The sequence below is a fragment of the Puma concolor genome, chromosome C1, assembly GCF_028749965.1.
Source record: "Puma concolor isolate L17-30 chromosome C1, mPumCon1.1.hap2, whole genome shotgun sequence".
In the NCBI taxonomy this organism is placed as follows: Eukaryota; Metazoa; Chordata; class Mammalia; order Carnivora; family Felidae; genus Puma; species Puma concolor.
The window spans coordinates 95,657,215-95,677,763 of record NC_141674.1 but is presented as its reverse complement, the minus strand read 5'-3'; the positions used below and the strand labels follow the sequence as shown (position 1 = coordinate 95,677,763).

The 20,549-nt window shown below is 51.1% G+C and overlaps 1 protein-coding gene and 2 long non-coding RNA genes across 4 annotated transcripts; 2 read left to right on the top strand and 1 right to left on the bottom strand.

Annotated features, from left to right (window-relative positions):
- Positions 1-796: 796 nt before the first annotated feature.
- On the bottom strand, positions 797-6,389 carry LOC112872019 (uncharacterized). 2 transcript variants are annotated; one of them, XR_003224639.2, is made up of 5 exons: positions 5,910-6,389; positions 5,310-5,414; positions 4,801-4,983; positions 2,235-2,334; positions 797-1,156 (listed from the first exon to the last, which is right to left on the bottom strand). It is a non-coding gene; the product is annotated as an uncharacterized LOC112872019 (long non-coding RNA). The 2 variants fall into 2 exon arrangements; XR_003224640.2 differs by lacking the exon at positions 2,235-2,334 and having other exon boundaries at positions 5,910-6,387.
- A 5,582-nt stretch (positions 6,390-11,971) lies between these two features.
- ADORA3 (adenosine A3 receptor) lies at positions 11,972-15,532 on the top strand. The gene is made up of 2 exons (XM_025932773.2): positions 11,972-12,865; positions 14,423-15,532. Exons 1-2 carry the CDS (start codon positions 12,516-12,518, stop codon positions 15,027-15,029), a joined length of 957 nt encoding a protein of 318 aa, XP_025788558.1. The 5' UTR covers positions 11,972-12,515; the 3' UTR covers positions 15,030-15,532.
- Positions 15,533-17,512: 1,980 nt separating this feature from the next.
- Positions 17,513-19,892, top strand: LOC147578244 (uncharacterized). Its single transcript, XR_015254982.1, has 2 exons — positions 17,513-18,051; positions 19,645-19,892. It is a non-coding gene; the product is annotated as an uncharacterized LOC147578244 (long non-coding RNA).
- Positions 19,893-20,549: the final 657 nt, after the last annotated feature.

Genomic DNA, 20,549 nt, shown 5'->3' with positions numbered 1-20,549 from the left:
AGCGGGCCAGGCAGCATGGTGGCTGGGCCAGTGACCGCCGAGGGGGACGCTGGCTCCGCGTTCACAAACAGGGCCATCCTGGGAAAGATGCTTCACCTTCCTAAATATCAACTTCCCCACCCTGCGAACAACAGATGTGATGAAAATGATGGGCGCTATGATACGGCCATGGCAAAGGTCAAGCGAGGTAGGGCACTAGGCGTCGTGCCCAGAGAAGCCCACGGGAGGGCTGTTGTACCGCTGCACAGGAAAGCCCCCAGCGTGGCTCCTGGCACACGGTCCGCGATGGATACTTGTTACTGTTTTCCCTTCCTTTCTTCCTCCTCAACCTGACCTGAGGGGAGGTGACATGGAAAAGTGTGTGTGTGTGTGTGTGTGTGTGTGTGTGTGTGTGCACGCGCGTGCCCGCCCACACTGCACACACACTCGCGGTGTGTGGGGCCGGTGCCGGGTGCTCATCACTTATCACACCTGCTGCCTCTGTGGGCCCTTGGTGTCATCTGTGGAACAGGGAGTTGGACCCATTGGTTTCCAAGATCCATCCACGAAAGGGTGGATCCACGAAAGGGTGGGCATGTGGTCTCTTCATTCCGCTACCACCCAGCAGAGTCGGGGCCTTCCTTCCACCACGGCCAGGTGGCCTATTTGCCCTTCTCTGATGCGCGTGCCCTCAAGTCCGTGCATCTTCCTCCCACGGCCTCTCCTCCCGTGTCCCCACACCCCCACCCCAGCCAGCAGCTGCCCTGGTCTCCCTGCAGATGTTTCCAGTTTACAGATTGCATGGAGGGCACGTTGGTCATTTGTTCCATTTGCTCAGAAACAACAGCCAGCATTATTGGCAGGAAATGCAGAGGTCGTGCCAAACTGCAGGATGACACAAAACACCCTAGTCATGGGCACTGGGCGCGCTGGGGGTGGGGGGAGGGAAGGAGCGCAAGCTGGATTGTCTCGCCGTGACCTGGAGCTCTGTTGTCGCGGTCACTGAAGCAAGGTCCGGCTCCCCTCCGGGAATGGCCCGAGCGGCCCGTTGACTCATCGTGGAGGGACGAGGACAGAGCGAGATGCTATCTTGGATGCTGGGAGCAATCGGGGCTCGGCTCCGCAGCCCGGCCCTGAGGCTGAACCTCGACCAAGAACAAATTCTATTTCTTTGTTCCTGCGAAATCAGGAAAGATTGCAGGGGTAATGAAAGATTAGATGATGTTTGGTGTTGAAGGTCGAGAGCAAACACAAATAAATGTAATGCAAACTAAATTGTGGGCCTCATGGGCCCCGGATGTTTGCCATGCAGCTATTCTGGCCAGAGTCGGCTGTGTGTTCAGCAACCCTCACACCCTGCTCAGGCGGGGGCCCCTTCATAGCAGCAAGTAGTGCCAGAATGAATGGCACACGAGAAACGGGCACTATGATTATTGCTCAGCGTCATCTGGCTCTCGAGACCCAGGCTGGAAGAGTTTCGCTTGCAGCAAATTGGGAGCCCAAGCGGCTTTCAGGGGGTAGTGAGCTGGCAGGCTGCCTTTCCCCAGGCCCAGAGGAGTCATGGGTGGGACTGCTGGTGAACCCACCGGGCAGGCCTGCTGATGCTTTCCTGGGTAAGCAGGTGCCACCTCCAGTGTAGACAAACCACTCAGAATGGCATAAGCAAGGGACTTCCTGGCAAGTGTGACGAAGGGAGAGAGAGGTATTGTAGCCTCTGGAAATCTCCTTTGCACACTTCTCATTTCTGAAGCCTGGGACACATCAGGCAATGGAGAAGAGCCCCTTCAGTGAAATACTGAGCATTGCACTGGAGAAACAGGATCCACGGGGCACATCCTTAATGGATTCCCAACAACCCTGTATCTCACAGTTTGTGGCAGGGTGGTAGGTATGGAATGTGGGGTTTTTTTAATGTTTTTTTTTTTTTTTTTTTTTGAGAGAGAGAGACAGAGAGACAGAGCACGAGCTGGGGGAGGGCAGAGAAAGAGGGAGACGCAGAATCCGAAGCAGGATCCAGGCTCTGAGCCATCAGCACAGAGCCCGACATGGGGCTCGAACCCATGAACTGTGAGATCATGACCTGAGTGGAAGTCAGATGCTTAACTGACTGAGCCACCCAGGCACCCCAGTAGGTATGGAATGTTCTAATTCAGTGTTTACCAGGTACCTCCTAAGTGGAGCTCCCGTCTGGGTGCTGGAGAGGCCCTGACAGTAAAACAGCTCCCCCCACCCCACGTCCCGGAGCCCTCACGCACACTGGGCAGAGAGTGGAGAGCCAGCACCATGGACCAGTTTCCGTGACACCTGCTGTGCCTATGTCACTTCACTTGGTCTTCACTCAAGTGTCTTTGTTACCTATCAAAGGGGCAATTGGAGACACAGAGAATAAACAATTTGTGCAACATCATCCATGTAGAAACAGAACTGACAACAAGAAAGACGGGTGTAGTTTGAAGCCCATGGCTGGCACTGATAGCATGGAGGCAGGAGCGCGGCGGAAAGGGCCTGCCCCTGTGTGAAGAGGCGTCTGGCTGTGGCTGAACACCCATTGGGCGCATCTGGGGGGCTCTGGTGTGGAAAGGCACTGTCAGTGTGGGACAATGTAACTTGCAGCACCCACTATTCCCCCGCTGGCGAGGACTGACAGGAAGACAGTCAGGAGTCAAGCACGGTGAAAGACCAACCCACCCGTGGGCTTGGTTGGAGGCTCCCAGGCTGCGTGGCTGGGGATTCAGAGAGTTGTGGACCGGGATGACCGAAGAGCCAGCAAAACGGAACAGGCATACAGCCCCTCCAACAAGTCACTGAGAGAATCAGCCCTGCAGAATCACAGGAACTGGGGAGGGCATTTTTATGGATTCCCAACCATAAAGGTCCCTAACCATTTCCTGGCTGCTTCTCCAGGTCTGACCTTGAACTAGCCACTGCGGGCATCAGTTTCCCACAGTGCTCCATCCCTCCCCAAATCCCCGTGTCCTGGGACCCCTACACTGAGCACAGCGATCCGGGGCCAGTCCCCCGACTTCCTGAGTCCTGTTACATCATGTGTCAGAATGAAGTGGCCAGCCAGGGCCAGAGGGGGCTCTGGGTCCTGCAGACAGAGCAGTGACGAGTAAGGAGGGGATGAACTAGTTCTGATGTGAAGGGGAAATGAGCAGAGTGAGACAATGAAAAACACGTGTGTGAGCTTGTGTGTATGTGTGTGTGTGTGTGTGTGAGAGAGGACACACCTTAGATCTACCACAGAGATGAATGGCACAGGCCGTTGCACGTACAAATGCAGAAACCACAAAACGCAATGCAAATATCAGACATTCTCTCTGAAGATCCCTTTCACTAGAGCTAACTGGTCACACTCTATTTTCTATCTGTACTGGTTTGAGACTGAAGTTAGATGCCAAGAAAACTATTTCTGCTGAGGAGGAGGGCTCCCTGCGTGCCTCCTGATTCCTCACTGGACGTTGAGAGGTGCGGTCAGCACTCTTGCGGGGCGAGGAGAAGACAGGCTCAAGACTAGCATGTTATATGTGCCGCGAGGATTTATCCCAGGTCTCGTTTGGGCCAGGTTCTATTTTAGGCTCTTGGTACTGTGGGGAGAAGGGGAGTGGGAAGGAGATCTAAAGATGAGGAAGGCATCATTTCTTACAGCGTTTGCTTAAGGAGTTTACTAGCTAGTGGGAGAACAGTCATATAAATAAAATCACTACAAATGGTGTAATACAGGCTCGAATAGAGAAACGTGTCAGCTGGCCTGAGCGTACAGAGGAGGAAGCTATTAACTCAGTCTGGTAGTGACTTCAATCCTTTGTGGAAGTGGGTGGGGTGTACATAAATTAAAAAAAAGTCTACCTGGGAGAATCATAATATTAGACCCTGTACAGCACCATTCCTAAGGGAGTGTTTACTAGATAGCATTTGCTGGAGAGAGATGCTTCAAGAGTTGTACTGAAAGCTTTTCTCCAAGAGCTCAACTAACCCCAGGGAGCATTTTCAGCCCCATCATTTTTTTTTCCCTTTTGTCCAAACTGATCATCTAAAATAATTGCGGGGGCGCCTGGGTGGCTCAGTCAGTTAAGTGTCCGACTTCTGCTCAGGTCATGATCTCGCGGTTCACGAGTTCGACCCCCGCGTCGGGCTCTGTGCTGACAGCTCAGAGCGTGGCGCCTGTTTCGGATCCTCTGTCTCCCTCTCTCTCTGTCCATCCATCCATCCATCCCTCTCTCTCTCTCTCTCTCACACAAAAAATAAATAGAAATTTAAAAAGTAAGTGAAAATAAAATAGGATTGTGGACCACCTGTTGAGGAAAAGAACCTCACTCCAAAGTCACAGAGGGACTGGCGAGCATCTTTGTACAACAGCCTGGAATGATCACCCTGCAGACCTGCCTCCGAAGTGAACACCAGTGCTCTTTCTAATGTTCTACGTGTTTATTATTAGTACTTAGCCTACTTCCAAACAGGATGGGAGGTCGCTCCCAGTAAACGAACAGGGTGTGACAGAATCACTCCCACAGGGGAAGCCCAGGGATGACGTGGGACCTCAAGATGCCTCAGGAAACCACAGCCAAGCATGGTCACGGAGACAATACCAGCTCCAGCCTCTTGGCTGCCCCTGCACACCTGAGTTACACAAAGCTCCCCCAGTAGGCAGTTACACAAAGCAAGCTAGTTTATTAAGAAAAGCCCCCTCCTGGCTAGCACTCAACTCCTCAGTGAAATTTACCCTAAGAAACTTTCTACAAGGAACAGGGCAGCAGACCATCCCCCTCGGTCATGATGAAATGCTGAGACATACTTCTTATGACAGCTTTCTATATTTACCTTTAATAAGCAGCGGAGAGAATCAGGTTATCTGGGAAGGCGTTTAGCAAGGAACGAACGTAATATGGTTTCACGACGCTGCTGTCTGATCACGGGCTGGGTGCAAGAGAGGCACACGGAGAACGCAGAGGAAGAGAGGTCGGCTGCCCACAGCGGTCCCGAACCACCGTCTTCTAAGCGGAGCTGGCGGGGGGTGGGAGCCAGACGGTTGGTGTGATAACACACTGCCCCTGATAGCTGGCCTGACCTAGGACACGAGACTTACCCCATTGGGACACTGAAGAATTTCTGCCTCAGATGACAAACTGGGTTTTGGCATAACTGATACAGTATTCTTCTCGTGGGGTTCACTGGGAAAAGCCAAGGCTTTGAAGCCAAGACAGACTTGGGTCCGGGCCACGGCCCTGTCGTTCACTGGCTTTGTTGCTCAGGTGGCTCACTGGCCAAGTCACTCAGGTGTCACCGCGCCTTAGTTTCCTCCTCTGTGCAATGGATCCAACAGTACTTACCTCCAGGACGGCTATAGAATCGTCAGCGACACCTGGCAAAGTGCCCAGCCCATGGTGGTTGGCGTTGTCTCCATGGCAGCCGTCATGAGAATAAATACGAAAGGCCTTGTGGAGTAGGAGGGGGAAGACACACGTCAGCAGGAGAGGGAGGTTGCTCATCTCCTGCCATGGCAGGAGGGTTTGCACCCGATTCGTTAAGGAGTGGCGCCACATTTGTTCGGTGGAAGGTTTAAAAAAAAAAAAAAAGAGGGGTTGGGGGTAGGATACGGCCCCGCTGTAAACATTTAGGATCAGAGTTCGTTCCTGCACGTTCTGGTGTGTAGATAAAGGGTTTAGGATGTACAGTTGGCTTCTGAGTCCTGCCCGCTTTAGGACTTGGGGGGGGGGGTGACACCCCGCGTGGGTGATTAGAAGAAGCCGGGGGCTGAGTTGTGAAGACACCCAGAACGTTTTGAGAAATCACGGGACAGGAGGCTCACCAGCAAAGGCCAGCAAAACTGCCCACAGAAGGGAGATGACTGGTCAGAGCCTGGCAGGTGCCAAGGGAGGGACCGGTGATATAGGTATGGTGGGGAGCGAAACATCCCAGCGGGACCTCACCTGACAAGCCCTCTCCCAGTCTTCACTGTCCTCTCCTGAGGTGAGGAGGCCGGTGAGAGGCTCCTGTCCCCGAGTCCCCTCTGATGTTGGTACAGGGACAGTCCTGAGCAGACCCCTCCAGCCTCCGGGCCTCAGCTTCTTCTGCTGTGGGCAGAGATGAGTAAGATGGGCCTCTCGGGTGGTGGTTTTGCTGAGTGAAGCAGAGTGTGTGAGCGGCGTTGTGCACTCTACAGAAAAACACAGATACTGTTTTTCTTGGAATACTCACAAGCTTGAATAAGTAGAAGCAGCTTCTCAACCTTCTTGAGTCAAGAGCATTGAATTTAGTGCGGCCCAGAAATATTCCATGGGATCAGGTTGAACTTAGGCAGTTGCCAATCTATCCCTATCTCCTTTGCCCTTCATTCTCGATTCCTTCGTGTTCGGCACCATCTGAGGTCGCTCTAAGCAGCGCTGAAAGGGGGTGCCACCAACTCCTCCCAGCTTCTTGTTTTCTCGCTCAGCCTGCGGTCTGGGAGGCAGTGGGAACGTGCTGCCACCTGGTGGTCACTGCTGAGCACAGAGCCCCTGCCGACGCTCGGGAATAAGCCTTGTGGACACTGGAAGCTGGTGCGGGGAAGCCTCTGCCCTCACTAAGAGTCTTGTAGTATGAGCATCTCCTTGCTTTCTGAGTGCCTAGAACCTGGAACCCTAGAACCTAGAATCTAGAACCTAGCTGAACCCTTCCCTGGACTCTCCATTAGGGCCTGGAGGCCTCCTGACACACGAGGTGCGGTGGGGTGTCTGGAGGGTGGGGCGTGCACCCCCAAGGAGTTTTCCTTTGTTGAGCAGGATTTCCTGTTGCTCCGAGTGAAGGGACCTTGACCTCCCTCCGCCCCTTGTACTGGTTCTGAGTATCCCGAACTCGGGCCACAGTTCCTGGCTCCTTGGCCAAGCCGGTGTGGCTCAGGTCAATGGGCCCTAGTAGGAAGCCCCCTGGGGACAGTGCCTCCAGATCAGCCCCTAGAGGAAGGCTTCTGGAAAGGCCCAGTCTCCTCCTCCTGTGCTGACCGAGAGCAGGGAAGGGAGGGGTGCTGGGAGAGGCCACCTTCTTGGCCACCTCACTCTTTTTAAGCCTCCACTGCTGGCTAGCAAGCAAGAAGCTTTATAAAAATATAAGGTTTTGGGGAAGTGGTGATGGGGCCAAGAGGAAGCGGACAAACTGATTTTGTGCAATTCTGCAGGCAGCAGTGGAGTCCATGTGAGCCAACCCCAGGCGGGAGCCCCCACCTCCCAGCTGCCTGACATCGTGTCTCAGCAGCCTCCTGGACCAGTTTCTAGGACTCCAGAGGGTGCCCCCCCCTGCCCCCCCCCGGGCTCCTGCTCAGACAGCATCTTGCTGTGAGTGCAGGGTGGTTGCTGGGGCTTCTCAGGCTTGTCTGGGAAGCTGCAAAGGAGCAGATGAACATCTGTCTGACCAGCCTCTCCTGACATTAAGCAGAACCCCAAGGGCAAGGTTGCAGCCTTGTGGCTAAGCTGTGTCCAGGGGTGTCGGGCCAGGGTTTGGGACAGGTGAGGCCTTTCCCTAGGACTCAGATGCTTTTCCTGTGGTTCAGGTTGATGGATTCCCTCCCCGATCCTTGCCTCTTCCATGGAGTCCATGTTCTTTTAATAAAACCGAAACAGACATGGCCCTTCTTTTAGATGGGGAGATTCCCTGAGCCACATCTCACTTACAATTTATTATTTAAAAAAATTTTTGTCGGCGGGGGGTGGGGGGGAAATGGGTGTCTCAGTCAGTTAGATGTCCGACTTCAGCTCATGTCATGACCGGTTTGTGAGTTCGAGCCCCGCATCAGGCTCAGAACCCGGAGTCTGCTTCAGATTCTGTGTCTCCCTCTCTCTCTGTCCCTCCCCTGCTCACACTCTATCTCCAACTCTTTCTCAAAAATAACTATTAAAAAATGTAAAAAAATTTTTTTTGGCACTCTGGTCCAACAAAAGGTTTTCTTTCTATTCCAGATCTCCCCCTGAAGCCCTGCCAAGTGCCCTGATCATTCTTTCACCTGTCTGTAATTCAGAGCAGCTACCAGACCTACACTATGCTGGTGCTCTGTTCCCATGATCTTGGTCACCTCTTTCTTCTCCATGCGTTGAGGCTAGAACCTCCCAATGATAATATGGCAACGTCAAGTTCAGGGACACCTTGTACTTGTGAAAGCTTCACGTGGCTATTCACTTGCCCACTCATTTACCGTAGCCAGGAGCCTGGGTTTGAATGCCGGCTCTGCCACTTTCTAGCTGCGCAATCCTGGGCAAGTTACTTCACCTTTCTTTTCTCCTTTCTTTCTTTTTTTAATGTTTACTTAATTTTGAGACAGAGAGAGACAGAGCGTGAGCAGGGGAGAGGCAGAGAGAGAGGGAGACACAGAATCCGAAGCAGGCTCCAGGCTCTGAGCTGTCAGCACAGAGTCCAACGCGGGGCTTGAATTCGCGAATCACGAGATCACGACCTGAACCAAAGTGGGACGCTTAACCTACTGAGCCACCCAGATGCCCCACATTACTTCTCCTTTCTGAGCCTCAGTTTGTTCAGCTGTGATTATAGTAAACATTTCATCAGAGAGCATTGAATGAGACCATGAAAGTAAAACCCTCACCATGGCAGGTGGTATGAGAGAACATGCTCAACCGGTCCTAGCTGATTCTATGCTTAGTGCCAAGCTGATGCCCCCTGGTTCACTGAGGAGCTTTCCTATTCATTCATTTATCAGAAGTATACTTGAGCACCTGCAACCTGCCAGCCATGGTGGTGGGGCTAGAAATGATGAGTGGAGACCCCTATGCTCCAGGGGCGTAGATAGCAGGGGAGGGGCTTATAAACACAGCATAGTGAGGGGATGTCTGGGAAATTCTCTTCAGGGTCCTGTTCGAGAATAGTCTTGAAGGAAAAGTGCTTGTGTTCTAGGTGGACACAGGGAGAAGGGCTTTCTAAGCTGGGCACACGTGGGGGAGGAAGAGAAATCATGGTGGTGCTTGTGGTTTTGGAGAAGAGGGGGATCCAGGCACCAGGAGGCTGCAGGGGGCTGGGACACCCCACCTCGAAGGGTCTCGTTCGTCATTCCAAAGGGGCCGGACTTGATCCTGAGGGCCGCATAGAGGCTGTGGGGAGACTTGCTTCTGGGGATGGCTCAGGGGGTTGAGACGGCGTGTCCATGAGAGATGAGGGAAGTTACCCAAGAGCAGCTGTGGGGCGTGTTGGGGGGGGGGGGAAGACAAGATGACCATCTGTCCTGGCCTCTCTGTCTTCTTTTCCAGCCTTCTCTCTCTTCTTTTCCAGGTTGCCTTCTGGCACTCGGTCTGGAGTGAGAAGTTGGCTCAGGGCCCAATACTAGGCAAAAATGCTAAGTAATGTGGAAACCTCTCTCCTCATCCCTCCAGTCACGCCCCTGAGCACGGATAGGTTCAGCCTTCCCTTGGTTCCTGGACAGGAAATGTCCAGAGAATTCAGGAGACACAATTCCCAGGTGGGAAAAGGGGTCTAGGTCAAGGTGTCTCAAGTGCGGCCCCAGCCTCTCCTTTTCCCCCTGGATTATTCTCTCCCAGGCTATTCTGCACCCACCACACTGCTCTTGTTACAGGTGCAGGGACACAAAGCCCTCTCCGTGGCTTCTCTAACACAGCCGAGATGGGCTGGTTAGAAAAGGACTCACTCAGGTCCTAAGGGAGGATGAAAGGGGTAAAGATCAGGTTTCCAGCTCTAGCTGTGGAATCCATCCCCAAAACCTTGCTCCGCTTTCTGTGGCTGGATCCGTGGCTCAGGTACTTTCCTGGCCTCTGCCATCTTCTCCCTCCCCCAGCTTCTGGCTCATAATGACACAGCCCCCCTCACCCCACTCTCTCTAAATGTGGAAGCTGTCTGTTGCCTGACCAGCTCTCGAACGTGGAGCGAGGCAGACCTGGGTGGCCAAGCACCCCCCTGGAAACCGCTCCCTTACTATACATTCGCCCCAACGTAGCAATATGACTGGTCCCTACCCCAGAGTGTCTTGCTCTCACATATTGGCTGTTTGGTCCTACCGGGTGGCAAGGGGCCAGCAGAGAGGGTACTTTTTTTTTTTTTTTTACACCCTGTCACCAAAATTCAACCATTGCTTTAGGGTGAGAGCGACTTCTTTCGGTAGCACGCAGCCTCCTAGAACTTGCTCTCTGTGACTTCCTCCCTGAAGCAGAGATAAAGAAAGCAGTTGCAGTAGATACTCTTGTGAGAAGCTGCGCTGGAGGCTGGCGAAGCTTCTCAAGTTCCCACGGTGCAGGGATGTGGGCATGGTTAACACTGGAAAACGTTGGAAAGGCAGCGATGCTGCTGGACAGGGCCGCCGCCCCTTAATGTCTGGGGGGTTGGGCCAGGGTGAAGTGGCAAGTCCAGGAGGCATGGGCAAGGTTATTCAGACTTGGGCCAACTTGAGATGGGGGGAGGGGGCGTGGGGGGAGCAGAGGGTGACGTGGAAATGCCACGGCCCCGAGGCGTCTCACCGGTGCCCTGGCAAGGATGTGAGCAACGCTGTTGTCGGTGTTGAATTTTAGTTCTGGCTGCGCATAGATTGGGGTTATTTAAGGCAAATATTATAAACCTTCCAATCCACTGTGTGAGCTCGGGTCCACCCATCCCTTCTTGCTGTGTCTCTAAATAACCCCAGTGGGCAGGACTGGACCTTAAATAACAATTGCATTTAAGTGTCTGATTTCCAGAAGCTTCAGACCAGGTGATGAGCAACTTCCAGGGAAGCAGTTTGGTTCCTCTTTTCATGCGGGGGGGGGGGGGGGTGGGCGAGTGGGAGGGGTATGCTGTGTGATTATGTACACGCGTGGCCCTTTCTCTCCTTTCTGCCTGGCCGGTCATCCTGTTGTCCTGTTGTTCCTCAAAGAGATTTGTCACAGGGGTGGTTGCTGGTGTGAGGGCATGTGAGACATTGGTGGGCGTGTGGGCTGACAGGGGGAAATGTGGAGTCAGCAGATGTGATGCTTGTGGGAGGTGCTGAGTGTTTTTGCCTTTCTGAGCAGGTGATCTTAGCTTATCCTCTGGCAACGGGTCTCTCTCTCTGTCTCTCTCACATGAGGGAGACCGACAGTGCAAGTGGCGGAGGGACAGAGAGAAAGGGAGACACAGAATCCGAAGCAGGCTCCAGGCTCCGAGCTGGCAGCACAGAGCCCAACGCGGGGCTCCAACTCACCGACTGCAAGATCATGACCTAAGCCAAAGTCAGACGCTTAACCCACTGGGCCAGGAGCCTGGGCAAAGGATCTTTGATGCAAAAGCTGGATCCCAGCTGGCCTCAGTGCTTGCTGTCTGCACTGTCTTAGTCTGTTCAAGCTACCGTAACAGAATACTGCAGACTGGGTGGCTTATAAGCCATAGAAATTCTGCTCTGGAGGCTGGGAGGTTCAAGATCAAGACACTGGCAGATTTGGTGTCCGGCGAGAGCTAGCTTCCTGGTTCATGAATGGCAGAGGGAGTGAAGGAGCTCTTTGGGGTGTCTCTTATAAGACACTAATCTCATGCCTGAGGGCTCTATCCCCAAGACCTAGGCACCTCCTAAAGACCCCACCTCCGGGGGTGCCTGGGTGGCGCAGTCGGTTAAGCGTCCGACTTCAGCCAGGTCACGATCTCGCGGTCCGTGAGTTCGAGCCCCGCGTCGGGCTCTGGGCTGATGGTTCAGAGCCTGGAGCCTGTTTCCGATTCTGTGTCTCCCTCTCTCTCTGCCCCTCCCCCGTTCATGCTCTGTCTCTCTCTGTCCCAAAAATAAATAAACGTTGAAAAAAAAATTTTAAAAAAAGACCCCACCTCCTAATGCCATCACTTTGAGGATCAGATCTCAACATATACATTTTGCGGGGACACAAACAGTCAGTCTATAACATACGCTAAAAAAACAAACAAACAATAAATTCTGGCTAAGGCTGCCACCACAATCTATTTCTTGTTCCCCTGTGGCTCCCGTTTGCTTCCTTGTCACGGGATCTTTCTGCTAAGTCAGCAGAAAGCCAGAATAGAAGAGTCTGTGTTTCCACTGCTCTCCCACCCGGCACTACACTCCTATCCAGTCCCCCAGTGAATGAATTCAGAACCTTCTCCCTGCCATTCACACCCCTCCTCTTCTCTTTCCATCTTCTGGCTGAACGTCCCTGGTCTCTGCTTCCTCTTGGCCCATCTTACTTCCTGAAACACCCCTGAAGAGGGCTGCTTATCTCGATGGAGCTCAAGTGGCCCCCTGGGGGAAGGAGGCAGAGGTCTTGAGCGTGTTTGTCTGGGGAACTAAGAGCTGCAGCACTTTCAGATTCAGCCCACAGAGAACTGTCCTCCACGCTTCCGGGAGCCCAGGGATGTGTGGCCCACAAAGAGGCAAGAAGTGATTGCCCCTAGATGGGCTCTCTCTAAGAAAAGGTGGGGGCGTCTCCAAGGGAGTGTCCCATCGGAGAAGAGAAGGAATGAGCGAGTTGTGAGTTTCAGACTGCTGCTGCTGCCCCTGAACCTCAAGTGAGGTGCCTGGCAAGAGCTCGACTCACCGGGCTGCACGGATCCCGTCAGCACACCTGCTACTAGGGAGGCTCCTTGGCGAGAGCAAGATGGCTGTCAACAGCACTGCCCTGTTGTTGGCCAACGTGACCTACATCACCGTGGAGATTCTCATCGGGCTCTGTGCCATAGTGGGCAATGTGCTGGTCATCTGGGTGGTCAAGCTGAACCCCAGCCTGCAGACCACCACCTTCTATTTCATCGTCTCCCTGGCCCTGGCTGACATCGCCGTTGGGGTGCTGGTCATGCCTTTGGCCATTGTCATCAGCCTGGGCATCACAATCCACTTTTATAACTGCCTCTTCATGACCTGCCTACTGCTGATCTTCACCCATGCCTCCATCATGTCCTTGCTAGCCATTGCTGTGGACCGATACCTGCGGGTCAAGCTCACAGTCAGGTAAGAGGGGAGGTGTGATGGAGGCGCCTGGGACATGGGGCTACAAAATTCAGATCCCAGACGAGTTTTCAGTGAAAACAAATCCAGACTGGCCTCTGAACTTGAAAGAGGGCACTACATTTCTTTGCACCATTTGGTGTGTGAGGGGGTTAACGACGCTGAGCTGGGACTCTGGAACAGAGGAATGCTCGATCTTTCTCCACTGACAGTGGGCGTGTATGCTCGGGCCCCCGGGGCAGCTCAGGATGATGAAAGCTTGATGCATCTTTAATTAGTAAAAACTGTTCTTGAGTTTTAGAAATGTTGGAAACCTACCAGATAAAATAAGGAGCGAACAGAAAAGAATAGGCGGGGATAAATGGATGGTTCTGTTCTTTGCAGATGTAGGTTATTTTAAAGTTGCTTTAACTTTGCTTCCTCTTCCATGTAGAGACGGGGATCAAAACGTTCTCCACTGCAGAAAGCAGTAACAACCTTTCCTGTGACCATGTGAATAGAATAGGCCCACCAGTGGAGACATCTCATTCCCCAAGAGTCCTGAATAGCAATTATCTCATATTCCTCCTGTCTGGTCTTGGGGAAGAGACGTGGGGAGAAACCTGCAAACCTGCAAACAAGCCAGGGGTCAAAGCCCAGATCTTGAGCTCTGAGCTGGGGCAAGTTGTTTAACTTTCTCAGCTTTGGTTCCTCGTCTTTCCATGGTGGGTAACTTTGGAACTCTGAACTCAGACTTACCTCGTTTCCATTTTTACCTCTGCCGCTTCCAGCTCGTGCAGGTTACTTGCCCGTTTCTTTTTTTCACCTATAAAGTGGGGACAGTGACTGCAACTTCCTCATGTAATTCCATAGGTCGGGGCGCCCTGGGTGGCTCAGTCGGTTAAGCATCTGACTCTTGGTTTTGTCTCAGGTCATGATCTCACAGTTTGTGAGTCTGAGCCCCCATCAGGCTCTGTGCTGCCAGCTGCGGAGCTGGCTTGGGATTCTCTGTCTCCCTCTCTCTCTGCTCCTCCTTCGCTTGCACTCTTTCTCTCTCAAAATAAATAAACTTAAAAAAAAATAGCTTTCTAAAAAAACGAAATGCCTGCCCAGTCTGTGCTCGATCAATGGTAGTTCAAACGACTGTTATCCTCACCCGTCACCAGCAATGAAATGGACATTATCATAGAGATAGCTTTTGTTTGTTGTGAGATTTTTTTCATTTTATTTTTTTAATGTTTATTTATCTTTGAGAGAGACACAGAGCACAAGTGGGGGAAGGGTCAGAGAGAGAGGGAGACACAGAATCCGAAGCAGGTTCCAGGCTCCAAGCTGTCAGCACAATCCGACGCGGGGCTCTAACCCACGAACTGTTGAGATCATGACCTGAGCCGAAGTCGGACGCTTAACCGACTGAGCCATCCAGGCGCCCCGTGGTATTTCTTGAAAAAAACAAAAAACAAAAAAGAAGTCCCTGGAGAAATCTGCAGGAATGCCAGCACTCTCCAGCCTCATCTTCCCCTCCCCCACTCCTTTAGCAATTCCTACTGTGAACTCACCCATTCTCTTCCATTCAAACAGATACAGGAGGATCACCACTCAAAGAAGAATATGGTTGGCCCTGGGCCTTTGCTGGCTGGTGTCATTCCTGGTGGGACTGACCCCCATGTTTGGCTGGAACATGAAACTGACCTCCGAGTACTACAGAAATGTCACCTCCCTTTCATGCCAGTTCCGTTCTGTCATGACGATGGACTACATGGTCTACTTCAGCTTCTTCACGTGGATTTTAATCCCCCTGGTTATTATGTGCGCCATCTATCTTGACATATTCTATGTCATCCGGAACAAACTCAATCAGAGCTTCTCGAGCTCCAAAGAGACAGGCACGTTTTACGGACGGGAGTTCAAGACGGCCAAGTCTCTGTTTCTGGTTCTCTTCCTGTTTGCTTTGTCCTGGCTGCCTTTATCCATCATCAACTGTATCACCTACTTCCATGGTGAGGTGCCGCAAATTATACTTTACTTGGGCATTTTGCTCTCCCATGCTAACTCCATGATGAACCCTATTGTCTATGCTTACAAAATAAAGAAGTTCAAGGAAACCTATGTTTTGATCTTCAAAACCTGTATGATCTGCCAATCCTCTGATTCCTTGGACCCAAGCACTGATCAGACTTCTGAGTAGTTATCCATGAAAGACCCCTCTTCACCCCATTGACCTTCGGATTCGGCATCAGTAAACACTTGAAGAACCACCCATCTGAGCCAAAGGCTTTCATGTCCTTAATTCCTTCTACTGAGTGGGGAGCATTTGACTGGCTGCCCCCAGTGGTACCTCCCCTAACACCCCCTTTCTATTATCCAATTTTTTCCTTGTCTTTCTTTGATTCTATGTTCTGGATGACTGACTTGAAGAAAGCGTTCTACTGTTACTACTGCCTCCTGTTTGGGAAGGAGGAGAAGTCAAGGTATCTGAAGGATGCTTTGTTGACTTACTGATGAAAGGTCCCGATCTGGATGTGTGTGGTGGTGACTCAGTTCCTTTCTGTCGTGGAACCAAGCAGAGACACCTACACCATCAGATGCCAGGGAGATGGTGGGAGCAGAGTTTAACAAAGGGGGATTTAAACTGCTGAATTCACCAGTATTTGAGTAAATGTATTTGAGTAAATAAAAGATGACGGCTAACTGTTGTGTAGCTCTCTGCTGGGGGTCAGGGTCACTTGGGGTTGCAGACCCCAGCTGGCTGCTCATGGCACTCAACCTGCTTGCCATGTTCACCTGTTTGGACTCTGGGGACCTCACTCCTTGCCTAGAATACCCTGTTCCTTTTTCCTGGGTTGATCGGAGCATTTGCCAACTTTATGAACCATTCATCAATTGTTAGAGAAGGGTCAAAAGAGGCAAAAAAAGAGAGAGAGAGAGAGAGAGGGAGAGACAGGATAGCTATTCTTTGCTTAGCACTTTCTATGCACTACCTACTTTGCATACATTGGTCCAGACACCCTCTGGGGTAGGTCCCACCATTACTATCCTCTTCACTGTGCAGAAGAAAATGGAAGAACAGAGAGGTTAAATAATTTGTCTATAGTCAAACAGTTAACAAGTAGTAGAGCCAGGATTGAAACTCAGCCTTGCCTTCTGGGAGATCCCAAGCTCCTCTCCACCTATTCTCAGACAGGAAGAGGGGCTTGTAACTTCTCCAAAGTGCAAACTCTCAAGTTCATCTAAGGTACAATCAGCAGACACATGGATACAAACTATAGCTTGAATGCTCGAGCACGGCCGTACTTAGGTACGCCAGGCGGGGACAGAGTTCCAGCCACACCTTTCAAACACTGAGTGTGGCTCTGGAGATTCAAGGGCACATCTCTAGTGTGGTCCGTGCACACTTGCAGCTGTGGACTTTCCCCAGACAATGAATATATAAACTTGATGAGAGCAGCAAGATGGGATTTCAATTAAACCACTTCCAAGAGGATAAGTATACTGAAAATGGTTTATTATTATCATCATTATTAGTTCTTAGCCGATTCTGAAAGTTTATCCCGACCGCAATCTTGGGCCAGGGCACGATAACCATATTTATCTAGTTAACATTTCATTTCAGTAAAGGTCCCCGCTTGTCTCCCCCTATCACCCCAGGAAGAAGAACACTGTCTGGGAAGTTGAAAAACTTCCGTCTACTTTCCTACTAGCCCCAAACTGAGCTGGTCACCCACCCACCCACTTCCCTGCACCGCTCACAATCTATCTTAAAGGCAAATGGCTGGACCGCGGCGCCACTGTCCCCGGAAGTGTGGGAGGCTACCTTCAGCCCAGCAGCCTCCCCTTCAACATTTGGGGATCTATTTTCTTTAAAAATCCAAGCGCCGGCCCCAAAACCTCCACCAAATTTCCCCCTTAATGGCGTCCCCTTGTTTGATTTAAGGCTTTCCCCCCTGAATTAGTTTTTGTGCTGAGTTAAAACGCCCCTCCAGGATGAGGCCCCGGGTTTACTGTGGGATTTTCTGGTGACCCTGTTGCATTCCGCTGGCCAGAAACCACCTCCGCCCCGTCGGACCCTTGAGGGAAGGGCTGATCAGTTTTCAGTCCCAGATACAGGCGCTTCATAATTTACAAACAATCTGTAACATTGCAGTAGCAACATTTCACACCTACTGTTTTTGAAACTCGAGGGGCGCCTGGGTGGCTCAGTCGGTTAAGCGGCCGACTTCGGCTCAGGTCATGATCTCACGGCCCGTGAGTTCGAGCCCCGCGTCAGGCTCTGTGCTGACAGCTCAGAGCCTGGAGCCTGTTTCAGATTCTGTGTCTCCCTCTCTCTGACCCTCCCCTGTTCATGCTCTGTCTCTCCCTGTCTCAAAAATAAATAAAACATTAAAAAAAATTAAAAAAAAAAAGAAGGAAATTTCATTTAAGGGGACTACTTCCCTCAAAACAAAGCAGCAATCCGTCCTGGGTCATCGCTGTGGGAAGATGAGTTTTCTGAGTTTCAGAAAAAACAAACTTTTCTTCTTTCTTTTCCCTTTCTCCTCCTCCCCACTCCCCACCCCCCTCTGAAGTCCACTGCTTAGCAGATCCACTGAGGGTTTTCAGGGAGTTCAATATTTTTTTAATAATTTTTCTATGTTTATTTATTTTTGAAAGCGAGAGAGAGCGCGCGAGCACGAGTGGGGGAGGGGCAGAGAGAGAGAGAGAGGAAGACAGAATCCGAAGCAGGCTCCAGGCTCTGAGCTGTCAGCACAGACCCCGATGTGGGGCTCAAACTCACGAACCTCGAGATCATGACCTGAGCTAAGTCGGATGCTTAACCGACCGGGCCACCCAGGCGCCCCAGGAGTTGCTTTTTTTTTTTTATGTTTTGTTTTGCTTTGTTTCAGTGAAATGGGAATGTCCTGAGCTAAGATGTTACACAGCCCAGAAGAAGCCCTTAAAATGAGAATGCCTGTTCGAGAGGACTCAGAAAAGATGAACTAAGAATCCCTGGTGAGGGGCTCGGGTAGAAGTGGTGAGCTCCACCCTGGTTTCAGGTTTAGAGATTAGTGTCACCGGCGCTTCCTCCAGGCTGTCTCCCGGCTAGCTCCCTTCAGCTGAACAGTTGAGGGTGGCTGTTGGGCTTTTGTTCGCAAGGAATAAGGAAAAAAAGACTACCCAGACAAGACCAAAGTTTGCTTCCTCCTCCTCCATATGAATTCGTTGGAATGAAGGTAGGCGCTGAGTAGCTGGGTTTATTAACCCATTTATTATTATTATTATTATTATTATTAAGTCAACTGTGGAAATAAGCTAGGACCAGATGGGAACAGGCAAAAGCTATCCCAAGCTTGCAGTAGCCAGGGAGTCAGTCACTGCTACTTGGATTTTGGCAGAGACTTAAAGGTGTGCAGAGGAGGGGGGCAGGCTCTACAGGGGAAACTGGGAGGCTTTAGTTGTGCCCTGCCTAGAGGCTGCTGGCTCCGGGGAAGCTGTGGGCAGGCTAAGTAGCAGTGGGCATCCTGTGGGATTGGTTAGGAGAGCATATTTGGCTTTCTCTGGTTGGTCCCAAGTTGGAAGCAGGACAAGAATTTGGGAAGCTGTCAGTTATCCCTGGCCATTTGGGGTTGGTGGTCACGGGGATTATCGATTGGCTCTCTGGACTTCTGCTAGAGATTACGGTCTGACTTCCTACCAACTGGACTTCTGGCAGGCCGGCTTCCCCGGCCAGTTACTGTAGATAAGATGCTGGTTTCCTGGTCCAGAAATTCTGTCCAGAGGTCTGTTGTCATATGTGATCTGGCCATTGCCCACTGGTGTATTCAGTTTCTTACAACCAGATGCGTATTTTCTAGAGAAACTCTGCCCTTTGATGCCACACCGGGTGTGGTGGCAATGGGAAAACAGGCTGCCTCTTGCCCTGACCACTCAGGTGATATGTGTAGGTCACGTGCCCTTGTAAAACGTAAAGTATCTATAATTTTGCAGTGTTGTTACTGTTGAGGAAGAAGAAGAGTGTGATGGAAAGAACTCTGTGTGTGTGTTTGTGTGTGTGTGTGTGTGTGTGTGTGTGTTTTCCTCTGGATTTAGCATCAGATTATCATGGCTGTACTTGGGCATGTGAACTTGGGGCAGTTTCCTAAAACTGAACCTTGTAATATCTGTGTCAGAGTTTGTTTGTTTGTTTGTTTGTTTGTTTTACTTTTTATTATGGAACACTTCAGGCGCACAAAAGTGGAGAGACCAGAAAAATGACCGCTCCGATATCTATTATGCTGCTTTAATAATGGTCCACTTACAGCCAATCTTGTTCCCTCTATGCCCCTAACCCACCCGCTTGCCCTACCCTGACTATCTTGAAATTTGGGGACATCAATTTATTTCCTCTGCAAACATTTCGGGTTTTATTTCTAAAAGGCAGTTTTTAAATGATCAGTGGGCTTCTGCTTCTTACCCATTCATCTTCTTAGTTTGCCCATCTAAGGAGCAAAAATTAATTCTACCCTTATGAGGCACCAGGAGAACTAACTGCACCACCTGGGAGTCAGGATACTGATAAGACACATCTGTCCATTCTCTATAACTCCGGGCCTCTCATTTGCTTTAGAACATCACCTTTTCATGACTTGCGCACTTCACTGACGTCTGGGCACAATCCATTTCTCCTTCTGTTGGTGCTTTTCTTTGGTTTCATGGCACTTTCTCCGAGCCGTTCCCAGTGCACGATTTGCACGCAGCTTTCTCAGAAATAATACTGATTTTAAAAACTATGACCACACAAATTATCAATTGCTATCTAATTTTCATTGGTTTTCTTGATCACACAGGCCAGCCCTGATTCGGCTGAAGAGGGAACAACAGCATGAATGCCGGGAGCCATCGGAGAGGCTGGTTCTTGACGATGTCAGGATCCCCTCTGAAACAACGTAACCATAATTTCTTAGCATCATCAACTATGGAGCCACTGTCTAGACTTTTCTCAACTGTTTGCTTCAATCAGGATCCAAATGAGTTCCATATATTGTAGTTTGTCATTATTTCTCTTAAGCCCTTTTAAACTATAGATTCCTCCTTCCTTTCTTCCTTTTTTTTTTTTTTTTCCCCTCCACCTTGCGGTTTGTGTGTTGAACTCGTAGAGGTTTGATGAGGAGTAAATGAGGCAATATGGGTAACACAACCAACATGGTGCAGGTGAAACTCGGCCTAGAGCTGGCCGACATGCTGACTTCGTGTGGATGAGAGAGAGGTCCCTCTGCTTCACAAGAGGACATGATTGAACACCCTGGACGCTCATCCACCTCTGGCCATTGATGGGAAGTGTTGGCTCTGGGGTGTGATAAGTAGTGCTCGGTCTAAATTCACCTGGGAGGTGGTTCCACAATTCAAACCCTAAAAGTCATTGGTCGGGGGGCACCTGGATGGCTCTGTCAGTTAGGCCTCTGACTTCAGCTCAGGTCATGATCTCGTGGATCATGGGTTCGAGCCCTGTGTCAGGCTCTCCGCTGCCAGCACAGAGCCCACTTCAGATCCTTGGTATCCCTCTGTCTGCCACTCCGCCTCGAGTGCACGTGTGTGCTCTCTCTCTCGCTCACTCGCTCGCTTGCTCAAAAATAAATAAAAATCAAAATCAGTGGTCAGGCCAGGAGTCCCCAAAAGAACCAAGAGAAGCTTCTACCTCTGCATGGACAGATACCCTTCGTTTGCCCCAGCTCTGCCCGGCAAGCTCTCAAGA